The following is a 15,172-nucleotide window of genomic DNA, read 5'->3' as shown; positions in this document are numbered from 1 at the left end:
CTCAAAAAGGGCTCATTCGATAAGACATTGAAATGGCTAGTGCCCTTTTCAATTGTTGAAAGTAATTGGAAGGCAACTAACACCCCTTCGACGCCCACCATTTCCCCAAACACATCCAATCAAAATTTTGAGATAGCCATTTTGTTCAGCGTTGTTGATTTCCAGATAGAAGTTATGTTTTTGAGGAGTAAACTCCCACACAGCCCTCAGGGCAAGGGTTGTAAGTTATACCCCGGGGGCATATAAGGTTTTTTATAGAAAGCGATGTCGTAGACTTGAAAAAGGGCTCATTTGATTAAATATTGAAAGGGCTAGTGCCCTTTTTAATAGTCGAAAGTGATTGGAAGGCAACTACCACCCCTTCCACGCCAACCATTTCCCCAAACATATCCAATCAAAATTTTGAGATATCCATTTTGTTCCACGCAGTTTAAAGTTCAGGAAATTATACCTTAGAGCAGGACCATCCCCCACAGTCTTCAGGGCAAGGCTTATGTTATGCCCTAGATGCATACAAGGTTTTTATTGAAATCTTTGTCTTAAAAAACTTGAAAAAGGGCTCATTCGATTGGAAATTCAAAGGTCTAGTGCCCTTTTTAATAGTCGAAAGTGATTTGAGGGCAATTACCCCTCCCCTCTCATGCCCACCTTTTCCCCAAACACATCCAATCAAAATTTTTAAATAGCCGTTTTATTCAACGTAGTTGAAAATTTTGGAAATTAAGTCTTTAAGGATGACAACCCATCCCCCCCACAACCCTCAGGGCATGGGTTGTAAGTTATGCCCTGGGAGCATGTAAGGTTTTTATTTAAAGCGATGTTGTAAAAATATCTAAAAGAGCTCATTCAATTGATAATTAAAAGGGCTACTACCCTTTTAATAGTTTAAAATGATTGAAGTGCGACTAACAACCTTCTAATGCCCACCATTTCCCAAAGCACATCCAATCAAAATTTTGAGATATCCATTTTGTTCAACGTAGTCGACAGTTCTGGAAATTAGGTCTTTTACGATGTTAACCCCCTCAGAGCCCTCAGTGCAAGGGTTGTAATTTATGCCCTGGGGGCGTATAAGGTTTATATAGAAAGTAGTTGTAAAACTTTCAAAAAGGGCTCATTTGTTTGGAAATTAAAATTGCCCCTTTTAATAGTCGAAATTAAGTGGAGAGTAACTGACCCCCCTCTCACGCCCACCTTTTCCCCAAACACATCCAATCAAAATTTTTAGATAGCCATTTTGTTCAACGTAGTTGAAAGTTTTGGAAATCAGGTCTTTAAGGATGACAAACCCTCCCCACCACACTCCTCAAGGCAAGGGCTGTAAGTTATGCCCTGGGGGTATACAAGGTTTTCATTGAAAGCCTTGTCTCAGAAATTTCAAAGGGCTCATTCAATTGGAAATTGAAAGGGGTAGCGCCCTTTTTAATAGCTGAAAGTGATTGGAGAGCGACTAACGCCCCTCTAACGCCCACCATTTTCCCAAACACATCCAATCAAAATTCTGAGATATCCATTTTATTCAACGTAGTTGAAAGATCTTGAAATTATGTCTTTTAGGATGATAACCCCCTCAGAGCCCTCAGTGCAAGGGCTGTAAATTAAGCCCTGGGGCATATAAAGTTTATATAAAAAGTTGTTGTAGAAATTTCAAAAAGGGCTCATTTGATCAAGGAGGCACACTTGTGCCTCTTTAAAGAGGCGACCCACCACAATGTTAAGCGATTTCTGGTCCTAGCGGCCGCAGAGAGACAGCGGTGATCGCATTTTGTAGCCCAGGCTCCAACTAAGAAACGTGCAAAATTTCACCCCCCTCCGATTTTATCTTCATGGGTAAATCTGGGCCGGAAGTTTCGACCCTCCGACCACAGCCCCCCTTTAACGTTGTCCGATTGGGCGGAAATTTAGAGGTTAAGCTTTCCTGGGGCCCGGGAGCTTATCCTCGAAATTTAGCTCAATCCGATCACTCCTTCCCTGTTTTCCAAAAACAACTATAGCCACTTAATGTTCATTTCTCTTCTTTTTTTATCAGCCACGCCTACAGGCCACAGTTGGCAACGGATCCGGGTGAATGAGGATTCATTCGAACCGAAATTCGACCCTGCAGGGCCTTTTGATATTTTCAGACCGAAAAAATTATCCCCCGAATTTACATTTACGAAAAACCTCGTTTTCCTACAAGAGCCCATGTTAATTTTTCCCAGCACAGCCCCCCTTTAATGTTGTCCGATTTGGCTGAAATTTAGAGGATAAGCTTTCCTGGGAGCTTATCCTCAAAATTTCAGCTCAATCCGATCACTCCTTCCCTGTTTTCCAAAAACCAAATATCAAGTATTGTGGGGATTTGCTTTCGTCAAAAAAAGATTGCAGAGACTAAAAATAATGTAACGAGTGTCTCTGTGGTACAGTGGTCGCTATTCCTGACTGTCAGGCGGAAGATCCGGGTTCGATTCCCCGTTAGAGAACCTTTTTTATATATTGAATTTAAAGTTTAAAAAAGAAACTCAGTTTCTTTTTTAAATCCAATCTATTAAATCCTTCGGCTCAACAGGCGTCTCCAGAAGAATATCACAATCGGCCTTCAGGTTACAGGTAAGTCTCCACTGCTTTGATTACATGCCGTATATCCGCATGCTCGAAGAAAAGTTGAAAAAAGAAAATCTTACTGTGCATTTGATTTGAGTATTCAGGAATTAAAAGCCTTAACACAAGAATCTTCAAGAGCGGGGGGTTTGGGGGGCGGCAGCCCCCAACTTTAACTCCTGACACGATCAGCTAACAGTTAGTCAAGCAATAATAAGTAATAAAACTGTACAAAAACGTGCAGAAATTATTTGAAAAAAACTACGTTTTCTAAAGAGTTAAAGAGGCTGAGTCACAAGTTCGAATCTTAAAACGTACAGAGAGGATGTACAGTTGGGGGGCTACCGCCCCCCAAACCCCCCGCTTTTACAGCCTTTAAATAATAAAAAAAAGTTTTTTAAACTGAAAGTAAGGAGCGACATTAAAACTTAAAACGAACAGAAATTATTCCGTATATGAAAGGGGCTTTGCCCTCCTCAACGCCTTGCTCTTTACGCTAAAGTTTTTATTGTTAAAAAAAAAAGAGTTGTGAGAAGTCAAACTTTAGCGTAAAGAGCGAGGCGTTAAGGAGGGGACAGCCCCTTTCATATACGGGACAATTTCTGCTCGTTTTAAGTTTTAATGTCGCTCCTTACTTTCAGTTTAAAAAACTTGTTTTTTTTTATATAAAGGCTGCAAAAACGGGTGGTTCTGGGGGCGGTCGCCCCCCCACTGTACCTCCTAATCTCTTTACGTTTTAAGGTTAGAATTTGTGACTCAGCCACTTTAACTCTTTAGAAAGCGTAGTTTTTTTTTCAAATAATTCGAAATTGAAATTGCCCTTTTTAATAGTCGAAAGTGAGTGGAGAGTAATTAACCCCCCTCTCACGCCCATCATTTCCCCAAAAACATTCAATCCAAGTTTAGAGAAAGCTATTTTCTTCAACGTAGTTGAAAGTTCTGGAAATTATGTATTTAACGTAAACAAACCCCCCAGAACCCCAAGGGCAGAGATTTTAAATTATATCCAGGATACATTTAGGATCCCTATAGACAGATTTGTTGTAAAACGTGAAATAAGGCACATTTCACTCGAAATTTAGAGAGTTAGCGTCTTCTTCATTGTTTAAAAGGGATTGGGAGTTACGTAACCCCCTCTAACGCTCAACTTTCTTCCAAACCCATCTAATCAAAGTTGTCTGATAGCAATTTTATTCATAGCAGTAGAAAGTTCTAGAAATTAGGTCTTTGAGAATGACACCCCCCGGAGCCCTCAGGGCAAGGGTTGCAAGTTATACCCTGGGGACATATAAGATTTTTTATTTAAAGCGTTGTCGTGGAAACTTCAAAATGACTCATTCGATTGGAAATCGAAAGGGCTAGTGCCTTTTTTAATAGGCGAAAGTGATCGGAGAGCAACTAACGCCCCTCTTACGCCCACCATTTCCCTGAAAAGACTTAGTTAATATAAAACGAACAGATATTACTTAAAAAAAACTTTTTCCACAAAATAAGTTTTTCAAAGATAAGTAAAGAACTCCATTAAACAAAAAATGACCAAAAATAAAATCAAATAATCTACCAAGCAAGAAACTACCTCAAATTAGCAAATCAGCATCAATAAATAAATGAAACCCAAAACGAACAGAAATTACAATAAATAACCGAGTCAAACTTAAAACGAGCAGAAATCAACATAAGTTGGGCTCAAAACCCCTATGCTTTCCCAAGGCCAGAACAAAATTTGCATTTCACTGATAAAAAAATACAAATGAATGTGCATTGTCAGTTTACATATACTGATATTTAGTCATCAAAATGTTAATATTATTTGATTTATTAAACTTATAAAAGTAAAAACATTTGTATTTTTTTCAGTAAAGTGCAAATTTTGTTCTGGCCTTGAGAAGGCATAGTATTGCCTTCATTTGTATTTTGATCCCAACTTATTTTAATTTCTGCTCGTTTTGAGTTTGACTAGGTTATTTATTGTAATTTCTGTTCGTTTTGGGTTTCATTTATTTATTGATGCTGATGTGTGGTAGTTTCACGTTAGGTACATGAGATGATTTGGTTTTTGCTCATTTTTGTTTAATGGAGTTCTTTACTTTTCTTTGAAAAACTTATTTTGTGGAAAAAGTTTTTTTTTAATTAATAATTACCAAGAGGGCATGCGATACTGATGAGCGAGATGAATTTGTTATCTATTATATGATGGGAATTACCATTTACTAACAGCACTAAAAGTACAGCACGACCCAGTAGAATTAGAAGAATTTAAAACAAACTTGTGGAATGTTAATTAATTAACACGCTGAATTTCAATTAATAAACATTTTCATTAATATTTAAAATCCGAATTTTAATGGTTACAACTTGAATTTTAATTAAAGACTTAAATTTATTTTGATCCAAAATGCAAATTGAAAAGTGGACATATTTTTTTTTTTTTTTTTTATCTTGTCATACTCTTTAAGCAAAAATACTTCTAAAAATCTCTGTCAAATGCAAAGCAAAAGTAAAAAATGAGACTAAACATTAAATAATGCTATTTATTTTGTTTATGTTTTTACAATTAACTTCCTGATTATTCTAGGACATGTTAGATAGGTTTGACTTAATTTTTCTCAGAGGAGCATTCAGTGCTCCTTTTGTTGCAAAATCAAAAAAAATATATTAAAATTCCTTAAACGTATTAATCATTATCAAATTATTAATGTTCAGATTATTAAAACAAATATTAAATTCTTAAGAAAGTATAGAAATAACAAATTTTTAACGATTGAATAGCAAACATTAAAATATAATACATTCTTTTAATTGCTTCTAGTCATTTTGACATGTTGATTTTTGTTTTGTAACCAATTTTTACCTTATTGTTTTTTTTTCCTGTTTGTTTTTAAGTTTGACTTTCAAGTACGAATTCGGCCCATATTTTTCGAAAACAGAACGTTTCTTATCTATTCAATGACTTACAATCTATGATAATATATTATCGCTATTCTAATGTAGGGGGTTAGACTTGAAGTAAGATGAGAAGAGAGGGAGGAATAGAAAGAGAAAGGAAAAGAGACGAAGAGAGGGAAAAGAGTGCTAGATAGGGATCTGGAACAACTTACCTGCGCTTTCTGGAACTTGACAATTTCCTTCAAACCCTTTTCAGTAAAGAACGAAGCATAATACTCTTCAGATCGTTTGTTTGGAGGGAAGAAATCTGGCAGAATTTGGTCCAAGCCAGCTTTCTTCAATGAAGTTGTCAAGTTCTGTGATCCTTTTTCAGCTTTCCAAATGTTGAACACTTCGGCAAGGAACTCAACAGCAAGACCATCCTTCACCAAATGTTCCTAAAATCCCAAAGTATCCATATTAAAAATTAGACACCTCCATATTCAATAGATATCTTTACGCACTCTAATCTTCCGCGATTGGATGATATAAATTTTACAATTATAATCTACAAGGCATGTCTAACTTTCATTTCAGGGGTGGATATTACTACAAGTTAATTTATTTTACAGGCTTCACATAGCATTTAAAAACAATAAAGCATGGGCTCCCCTCTGGTTCATTACCCGAAAAACAGCTTATTTGCCAAGATTATAAAGAGCACAAATATACTTAATTAAGAGCAATTTTCACCACCCGGTTTCGATTCAAGCTCAACCATTTGCTGTTCCATATACATGCTCGTACATTTATATTAAACCAGGCATATGAAGAGGCAGTCTCAAGAGTCTAGGCTATTCACAGACTTTCTATTTATATTCGCAACTCGCGAAAAATAGTTTTAAAAAGGTAACCCACGCCACCAGTGGTAAGTGTTTCAGAACGATGATTTTTAGCATCAAATTCAAATTATTATCCTTGTGGCTTTCAATAAACCTATGAATCTCACGGCATTCTTTATTGTGTAAATATATACCGTTGTCAAATGAAAACTATTTTTGAATATCTTGCAGAATTATAACTGAGAGGCAATTACTACTAGCAGTTTGCTGAGACAAGGTTGATTAAGACAATAGAAGCACGATGAATTTTAAAAAAAATTGCTGTTTCAGTCAACATTCGTGATAATTTTGATTACTGTCTAATAAGCTTTCCTTGTCATTAGACATTTGGGACGGGAATTTTTTGCTAAACAAATGGACTTGTGGCCGAGATTCTTATTCATATTTGCTATTTGCCGAAATCTGCCGTTGCTCAAGGGTGCAAAAATCAGCCAGATTTTAGAAGCGAATCAGGTTAGTGGTTTTTAGCATCAAATTTGAATTATTATCCTTGTGGCTTTGGAAAAAACAACGAATTTCACTGTTTTCTTTATTTTGTAAATCAAGACGTTTTGAATTGAGGACTATTTTTGAATACCTTGCAGAATCATACCTCAGACGCAAATTACTATTACCAGTATACTGAGATGACATTATTAGGACAATGGAAGCATGGCCCATTTTTCAAATAAATTGCTCTTTCAGTTCGTTCGTGATTGCCACTTTTTTTGTTACCAACACACAACTTGTTGCAGAAAGACCCTTTGTGTGCTGTTTTAAAGTAAGCTTAGATCATCTAAATAAGTCAACGTTATTTTACCTTTCCAATGTTATTTTGGTTGCTAACTGCCTCTAGGGTTTAATTCCAAGAAATGGATTGGTGGCATTACTTATAAAAGAAACTAACAATGTTTCTTAAAAATTTTGGAAGCTAAGCCTCCATCGAACACCTTGAGCATAACATTTACTAGCTCGGTTCTAAATACATCTCTATTGGATTTCAGGCGAACTCAAACAAAACTCATAATGCATCATATATACAACACTCAACGGGCAGACAGATGCATACAGCAATACACACTTATAATAGATAAACTTAAACATTACGAATCTGTTTTTGTCTATCAGACTATTGGCAGAGAAAGACGAACTCTTTTATACAGGTATACAGTTCCCCAAAGATTTCAATTGCCTGATAATTGCTGGGTCTTTAATAGTGGCAAGATAGAATAACCCGATTCATGTATTAGAATTGAAGCTTCTTTTTTACTATTAGAATCTTGTTTGAGAATCGTCTAAGGATTTAAACCTGGCTCAGGTTTCTAAATAAATTCATCGCAAAAAAACTAGTTGTGTTGTAAGATTTTTTATTTATATTAAGATTAATCACAATTTTTTAAAGTTTCTTGTGGCAATGAAATCAAATCTATAAATATTTGCGACATGAAAATGGTAAAATGAATGTAGAAGTAAGGGAAATAAAGAACCAAGATCGCATTCAGGGGGGGGGGGAGGGTAACGGTTTGAGCCCCTCGCCCACCGAAATTTCTCCGATTCGTAAAAAGCAAGAAAGTGCATATAAACAAATTTTTACGCGTTTTTAAAGTCTTTTTATTCACACCCCCCCCCCCTTGAACAAAAATCCTGGATACGCCGCTATAAAAAACTAAGTGAAGAATATACCAGGACTTGTTTTTGGCTTCTATAACCTTTTTTAAAACCTTTTTCTGAGTTTTTGCTGTTATGGTGATATTGCCACTCCTTTCATAATGAATGCATCACGTGATGCCGAAACTTCAAATCTGAGATTATGATCTTACATTAGCTTCATAGCTATTACCGGATACAAGCTGCTTACTTGCTAAATGAATTAGTTCCAGAAATAAATAAAAGAGAAAGAACCGAGAAGAAGATACACCCGGTTTCAATATTAGAAGGCAAGTTGTCCAAGATATTGGCATTGAATCTAGTAGAAGTTTGCTCTCCTTTCATCTGAATAATAATAAAGTAACATAATTAATGAAAATTTATTTTGAAACCATGTCGAACAGAATTTGTGACGCCCTTGAAGTAATGGAGAAACAAATAAAACTAAATAAACCGCAATTCAAAATAAACGAGTTTTTTGCTTTTTGGGTTTTTATATCCTTTTTTTCTCGAGATCTTTTTGCTATTATAGTGATTTTTTCCAACCATTTCAAAATGAATAAATCACCTAAAGGAAGTTCTTAACCGGACAGCCCAAGGTAATCTAAGCTTTAATATTACAATTTCAGCTTATGACAAAATCTACCAAATCGGCTCTTTTTTGGTTTGGTGAAAAATCCAAAATTCAGATTGCTACGGCTGAATATGAGCTGATTAATTGCTAAATCCACTTTTGATTGTAACCCCCTCCTTCACGATTTAAATATTCCTAAATCCCTTGGGTGTTTTACGATATTTGGTATGCTACCCATAATTTTATAAAATATACAACACAGAAAAGCCACACAAAAAAATAAAATAGATAAACGGGTTTTGATCATAGTATAACCTGACCAAGAAACTCAACCCTGATATTTTATTCTAAAAAATAATTCCTAAAAGCAGAGAAGAAGAAGAAAGAATAAGAACAAAAAGAACAAGGATGTAGTGTAAGAGAGAAAAGAGAGTTGGACAGATAATAATAGCTATAGAAAAATATTAGGGACAGGGAAATTATGAACAAAAAAATGTGTCATGAAAATGGAAAAAAAGGCACAAAAACAACAGGAAAGAAAAGAACAAAGCAAAAAAAGAACAAGAAAGTATAAATAAACTTTACATACATTAGTTAAAGATGCCAAAATAGTTGCTGGTGTTGTGCCATTGGCAATAAGCAAAGCGGTAAAGCGAGCAAGTTTTAGTCGCTCGGACTCTGAGAATCCCTTAAGGAAAACCAACACTTTCTTCATTTCTTCCTCGAGCATCTTCTCCAGATACTTGTACCTTCGTATGAGCTTTACAAGAACCTTAAAATGTAAAATATGTCACAGGTCTTTCTATTACTATTTATGGTAGGAGAAAACCTTTCAGGAATTTTAGAATAATCAACATCTAAGACATTTATATAATACTAACAATAACCATAGACACAACCAGATCTTAACTTTGAGCGGATATATATATATATATATATATATATATATATATATATATATATATATATATATATTATATATATATATATCATACAATCTAACGTTATCTTTAGTTTTAAATGTTTTAGTATAGAGGTGAATCTGTATCTATTTGAAATCTGAGCATTCAAGGATTTTTAGTCAACATAGTTGAATCGCAGACAGGGGCTTGGGGTTCGAAATCCTTCCCTCTATTGTCTCTGCATATATCGTCACTAAGGTTGCACATCGATCTTCCTGATCCACATTATCCTGCTGATCCTCTCTTTGAGAGCAACTTAGCAAACAATTATATCAATTGCTTTAGAAGCGTGGAAAGTCAGATATTGCCTTCATGCGTAATAGCAACAATACAGGCATATGCCATCTATGCCAACTCTTCATTATTTAGGGATTATTTTGGATATTGTCTCAACTAACCAAATGCTAACAATCACAAATTATTTGTAATAATGGTTTAGTTTAAAATTCAAGGAAATTGAAATTTGCTGAGAGCATTTTAGATTTGCGAAAAAAAAGGAAAAAAAAAGAAATCCAGCACTTTTACTAAGTCAGTTCCTGATAGAAATTAGAATTTCTATTAGGAATACACACAACCTATCAACTTGCACCAATATTCTGACTGGGATTAATCCTAAAACAGCTTTTCCTTTTATGGCTATTCCTACCATATCTCCAGCCACCATTCCTAGCAAGAATGTTCCTAAAGTAAGCTCTATCACCACTACTCAGACACAAGGCCTAGTCTCACCCCAGATAATTTTAATTAACATTACATAATTCAACATCCCACTGAACATTACCTAGAAACTTCACCCTTATAACCTTAGCCTTAATAGTAACATTATTATGCGTATAGTGTCTTCTGCTTAGTTCAAAACACCCCTCAGCATCCCCTGAAAGTATCAACTTAATACTCTAAGCCACTCCTGAAGTACTGCTTATACACCTTTTTGTAAACCTTTACGCATATACTGTTTTATTTAGCTCAACAACCCCCTTAGCCTTATTAGTAATAGTGGCAGTAGTAGCAGTATTATTAGTATGCATAAATTGACTTTTGTTTCTTCAACATCCCCCTCAACATGTCCTGAGATGCTACTAATACACCTTTTTATTAGCCTGCATGCCCATCGTGAATTCTGATACAATTTACAATTCAACAACTTTATGATTGCCTGAAAGTTTTGCCATAATATCCACATTCTTAGTAATAGCTGTAGCAGGACCAGAAGTAGTAGTAGCAGCATGCACATACTGCCTTTTCGTTAGTCCAGCAAAGTTACTGGGAGCAAGGTTCAAGTTTACATGCTACTGAAATGCTGGAGAACGTTCCCAAAAGAACCGTCTTGAAGTTTGGAAGCAAAGAAAAGAGTTTGGAGCGTCAAAAACCTCCTGTTCAGAATGTCAAGGAGCTCTGTGACACTCCTAACTCGTACAATAGCAGTAATCCTATACATTGTTTCAGTTATTGCTCCATTTTCAACTGCTTTAAATACTTATTCTAGAACACCACATTTTTTAATATGGACATGGAGCATAGTTCTTGGGAGCAAGGTTCAAATTTACATGTTACTGAAATGTTGGAGAAAGTTCCCAAAAGAACCATCTTGAAGTTTGGAAGCTAAGAAAAGAGTTCAGAATGCCAAACAGCCCCTGTTTAGAATTTCAAGGAGGTGTTTGACTTTCCAAACTCGTGCAATAGCAGTAATTCCATACATTGTTTCAGTTATTGCTTCATTTCCAATTGCTTAAGTTTACATGTTACGGAAATGCTGGAGAACGTTCCCAAAAGAACCATCACGAGATTTGGAAGCTAAGAAAAGAGTATGAAATGTCAAGGAAATCTGTGACATTCCACAGAGCAATACATTCAATAGCAGTATTTCCATACATTGTTTCAATTATTGCTTCATTTTCAATTGCTTCGTGCTTATTCTAAAACGCCACATTTTTTATATGTACATGGAGCATAGTTCTTGGGAGCAAGGTTGAAGTTTACATGTTACTGAAATGTTGGAGAAAGTTCCCAAAAGAACCATCTTGAAGTTTGGAAGCTAAGAAAAGAGTTCAGAATGCCAAACAGCCCCTGTTTAGAATTTCAAAGAGCTGTTTGACTTTCCAAACTCGTGCAATAGCAGTAATTCCATACATTGTTTCAGTTATTGCTTCATTTCCAATTGCTTAAGTTTACATGTTACGGAAATGCTGGAGAACGTTCCCAAAAGAACCATCACGAGATTTGGAAGCTAAGAAAAGAGTATGAAATGTCAAGGAAATCTGTGACATTCCACAGAGCAATACATTCAATAGCAGTATTTCCATACATTGTTTCAATTATTGCTTCATTTTCAATTGCTTCGTGCTTATTCTAAAACGCCACATTTTTTATATGTACATGGAGCATAGTTCTTGGGAGCAAGGTTGAAGTTTACATGTTACTGAAATGTTGGAGAAAGTTCCCAAAAGAACCATCTTGAAGTTGAAAGGTTAGAAAAGAGTTTAGAATGCCAAACAGCTCCTGTTTAGAATTTCAAAGAGCTGTTTGACTTATTGTAGAACATCGCATTTTTTAAATATGCACAGGGAGCATAGTTCGTGGGACCAAGGTTAACGTTTACATGTTACTGAAATGCTAGAGAAAGTTCCCGAAAGAACCATCTTGAAGTTGGGGAGCTAAGAAAAGAGTTTAGACTGCCAAACAGCTCCTGTTTAGAATTTCAAAGAGCTGTTTGACTTATTGTAGAACATCGCATTTTTTAAATATACACAGGGAGCATAGTTCGTGGGAGCAAGGTTAAAGTTTACATGTTACTGAAATGCCAGAGAAAGTTCCCGAAAGAACCATCTTGAAGTTGGGAAGCTAAGAAAAGAGTTTAGAATGCTAAACAGCTCCTGTTTAGAATTTCAAAGAGCTGTTTGACTTATTGTAGAACATCGCATTTTTTAAATATACACAGGGAGCATAGTTCGTGGGAGCAAGGTTGAAGTTTACATGTTACTGAAATGCCAGAAAAAGTTCCCGAAAGAACCATCTTGAAGTTGGGAAGCTAAGAAAAGAGTTTAGAATGCCAAACAGCTCCTGTTTAGAATTTCAAAGAGCTGTTTTACTTATTGTAGAACATCGCATTTTTTAAATATGCACAGGGAGCATAGTTCGTGGGAGCAAGGTTAAAGTTTACATGTTACTGAAATGCCAGAGAAAGTTCCCGAAAGAACCATCTTGAAGTTGGGAAGCTAAGAAAAGAGTTTAGAATGCCAAACAGCTCCTGTTTAGAATTTCAAAGAGCTGTTTGACTTATTGTAGAACATCGCATTTTTTAAATATGCACAGGGAGCATAGTTCGTGGGAGCAAGGTTAAAGTTTACATGTTACTGAAATGCCAGAGAAAGTTCCCAAAAGAACCATCTTGAAGTTGGGAAGCTAAGAAAAGAGTTTAGAATGCCAAACAGCTCCTGTTTAGAATTTCAAAGAGCTGTTTGACTTATTGTAGAGACATCGCATTTTTTAAATATGCACAGGGAGCATAGTTCGTGGGAGCAAGGTTAAAGTTTACATGTTACTGAAATGCCAGAGAAAGTTCCCGAAAGAACCATCTTGAAGTTGGGAAGCTAAGAAAAGAGTTTAGAATGCCAAACAGCTCCTGTTTAGAATTTCAAAGAGCTGTTTGACTTATTGTAGAACCATCGCATTTTTTAAACTATGCACAGGGAGCATAGTTCGTGGGAGCAAGGTTAAAGTTTACATGTTACTGAAATGCCAGAGAAAGTTCCCGAAAGAACCATCTTGAAGTTGGGAAGCTAAGAAAAGAGTTTAGAATGCCAAACAGCTCCTGTTTAGAATTTCAAAGAGCTGTTTGACTTATTGTAGAACATCGCATTTTTTAAATATGCACAGGGAGCATAGTTCGTGGGAGCAAGGTTAAAGTTTACATGTTACTGAAATGCCAGAGAAAGTTCCCGAAAGAACCATCTTGAAGTTGGGAAGCTAAGAAAAGAGTTTAGAATGCCAAACAGCTCCTGTTTAGAATTTCAAAGAGCTGTTTGACTTATTGTAGAACATCGCATTTTTTAAATATGCACAGGGATCATAGTTCTTGGGAGCAAGTTTAAAGTTTACATGTTACTGAAATGCCAGAGAAAGTTCCCGAAAGAACCATCTTGAAGTTGGGGAGCTAAGAAAAGAGTTTAGAATGCCAAACAGCTCCTGTTTAGAATTTCAAGGAGCTGTTTGACTTATTGTAGAACATCGCATTTTTTAAATATGCACAGGGAGCATAGTTCGTGGGAGCAAGGTTAAAGTTTACATGTTACTGAAATGCCAGAGAAAGTTCCCGAAAGAACCATCTTGAAGTTGGGAAGCTAAGAAAAGAGTTTAGAATGCCAAACAGCTCCTGTTTAGAATTTCAAAGAGCTGTTTTACTTATTGTAGAACATCGCATTTTTTAAATATACACAGGGAGCATAGTTCGTGGGAGCAAGGTTAAAGTTTACATGTTACTGAAATGCTAGAGAAAGTTCCCGAAAGAACCATCTTGAAGTTGGGGAGCTAAGAAAAGAGTTTAGAATGCCAAACAGCTCCTGTTTAGAATTTCAAAGAGCTGTTTGACTTATTGTAGAACATCGCATTTTTTAAATATGCACAGGGAGCATAGTTCGTGGGAGCAAGGTTGAAGTTTACATGTTACTGAAATGCCAGAGAAAGTTCCCGAAAGAACCATCTTGAAGTTGGGAAGCTAAGAAAAGAGTTTAGAATGCCAAACAGCTCCTGTTTAGAATTTCAAGGAGCTGTTTGACTTATTGTAGAACATCGCATTTTTTAAATATGCACAGGGAGCATAGTTCGTGGGAGCAAGGTTAAAGTTTACATGTTACTGAAATGCCAGAAAAAGTTCCCGAAAGAACCATCTTGAAGTTAGGAAGCTAAGAAAAGAGTTTAGAATGCCAAACAGCTCCTGTTTAGAATTTCAAAGAGCTGTTTGACTTATTGTAGAACATCGCATTTTTTAAATATTCACAGGGAGCATAGTTCGTGGGACCAAGGTTAAAGTTTACATGTTACTGAAATGCCAGAGAAAGTTCCCGAAAGAACCATCTTGAAGTTAGGAAGCTAAGAAAAGAGTTTAGAATGCCAAACAGCTCCTGTTTAGAATTTCAAGGAACTGTTTGACTTATTGTAGAACATCGCATTTTTTAAATATGCACACGGAGCATAGTTCGTGGGAGCAAGGTTAAAGTTTACATGTTACTGAAATGCCAGAGAAAGTTCCCGAAAGAACCATCTTGAAGTTGGGAAGCTAAGAAAAGAGTTGAGAATGCCAAACAGCTCCTGTTTAGAATTTCAAGGAGCTGTTTGACTTTCCAAACTCGTTCAATAGCAGTATTTCCATACATTGTTTCAGTTATTGCTTCATTTCCAATTGCTTCAAGTACTTATTGTAGAACATCGCATTTTTTAAATATACACAGGGAGCATAGTTCGTGGGAGCAAGGTTAAAGTTTACATGTTACTGAAATGCCAGAGAAAGTTCCCAAAAGAACCATCTTGAAGTTGGGAAGCTAAGAAAAGAGTTTAGAATGCCAAACAGCTCCTGTTTAGAATTTCAAGGAACTGTTTGACTTATTGTAGAACATCGCATTTTTTAAATATGCACACGGAGCATAGTTCGTGGGAGCAAGGTTAAA

General features: G+C 35.9%; 1 protein-coding gene across 1 annotated transcript in view; it reads right to left on the bottom strand.

The window, feature by feature from the left end:
* kra (basic leucine zipper and W2 domain-containing protein kra) overlaps positions 1–15,172 on the bottom strand; it is a 65,216-nt gene that overhangs the window by 22,388 nt on the left and 27,656 nt on the right. Inside the window, exons 4-5 of the mRNA XM_089094325.1 lie at positions 9,137–9,319; positions 5,679–5,903 (exon numbers count right to left, since the gene is read on the bottom strand). Coding sequence (XP_088950451.1) covers positions 5,679–5,903; positions 9,137–9,319 — 408 coding nt within the window. The remainder of the gene's footprint in view (positions 1–5,678; positions 5,904–9,136; positions 9,320–15,172) is intronic.

Source organism: Artemia sp. Qi Xiang Cuo, chromosome 9, assembly GCF_049724085.1.
Source record: "Artemia sp. Qi Xiang Cuo chromosome 9, ASM4972408v1, whole genome shotgun sequence".
NCBI lineage: Eukaryota > Metazoa > Arthropoda > Branchiopoda > Anostraca > Artemiidae > Artemia > Artemia sp. Qi Xiang Cuo.
The sequence above is the reverse complement of the archived record's forward strand: the minus strand, read 5'-3'. Positions and strand labels throughout refer to the sequence as shown.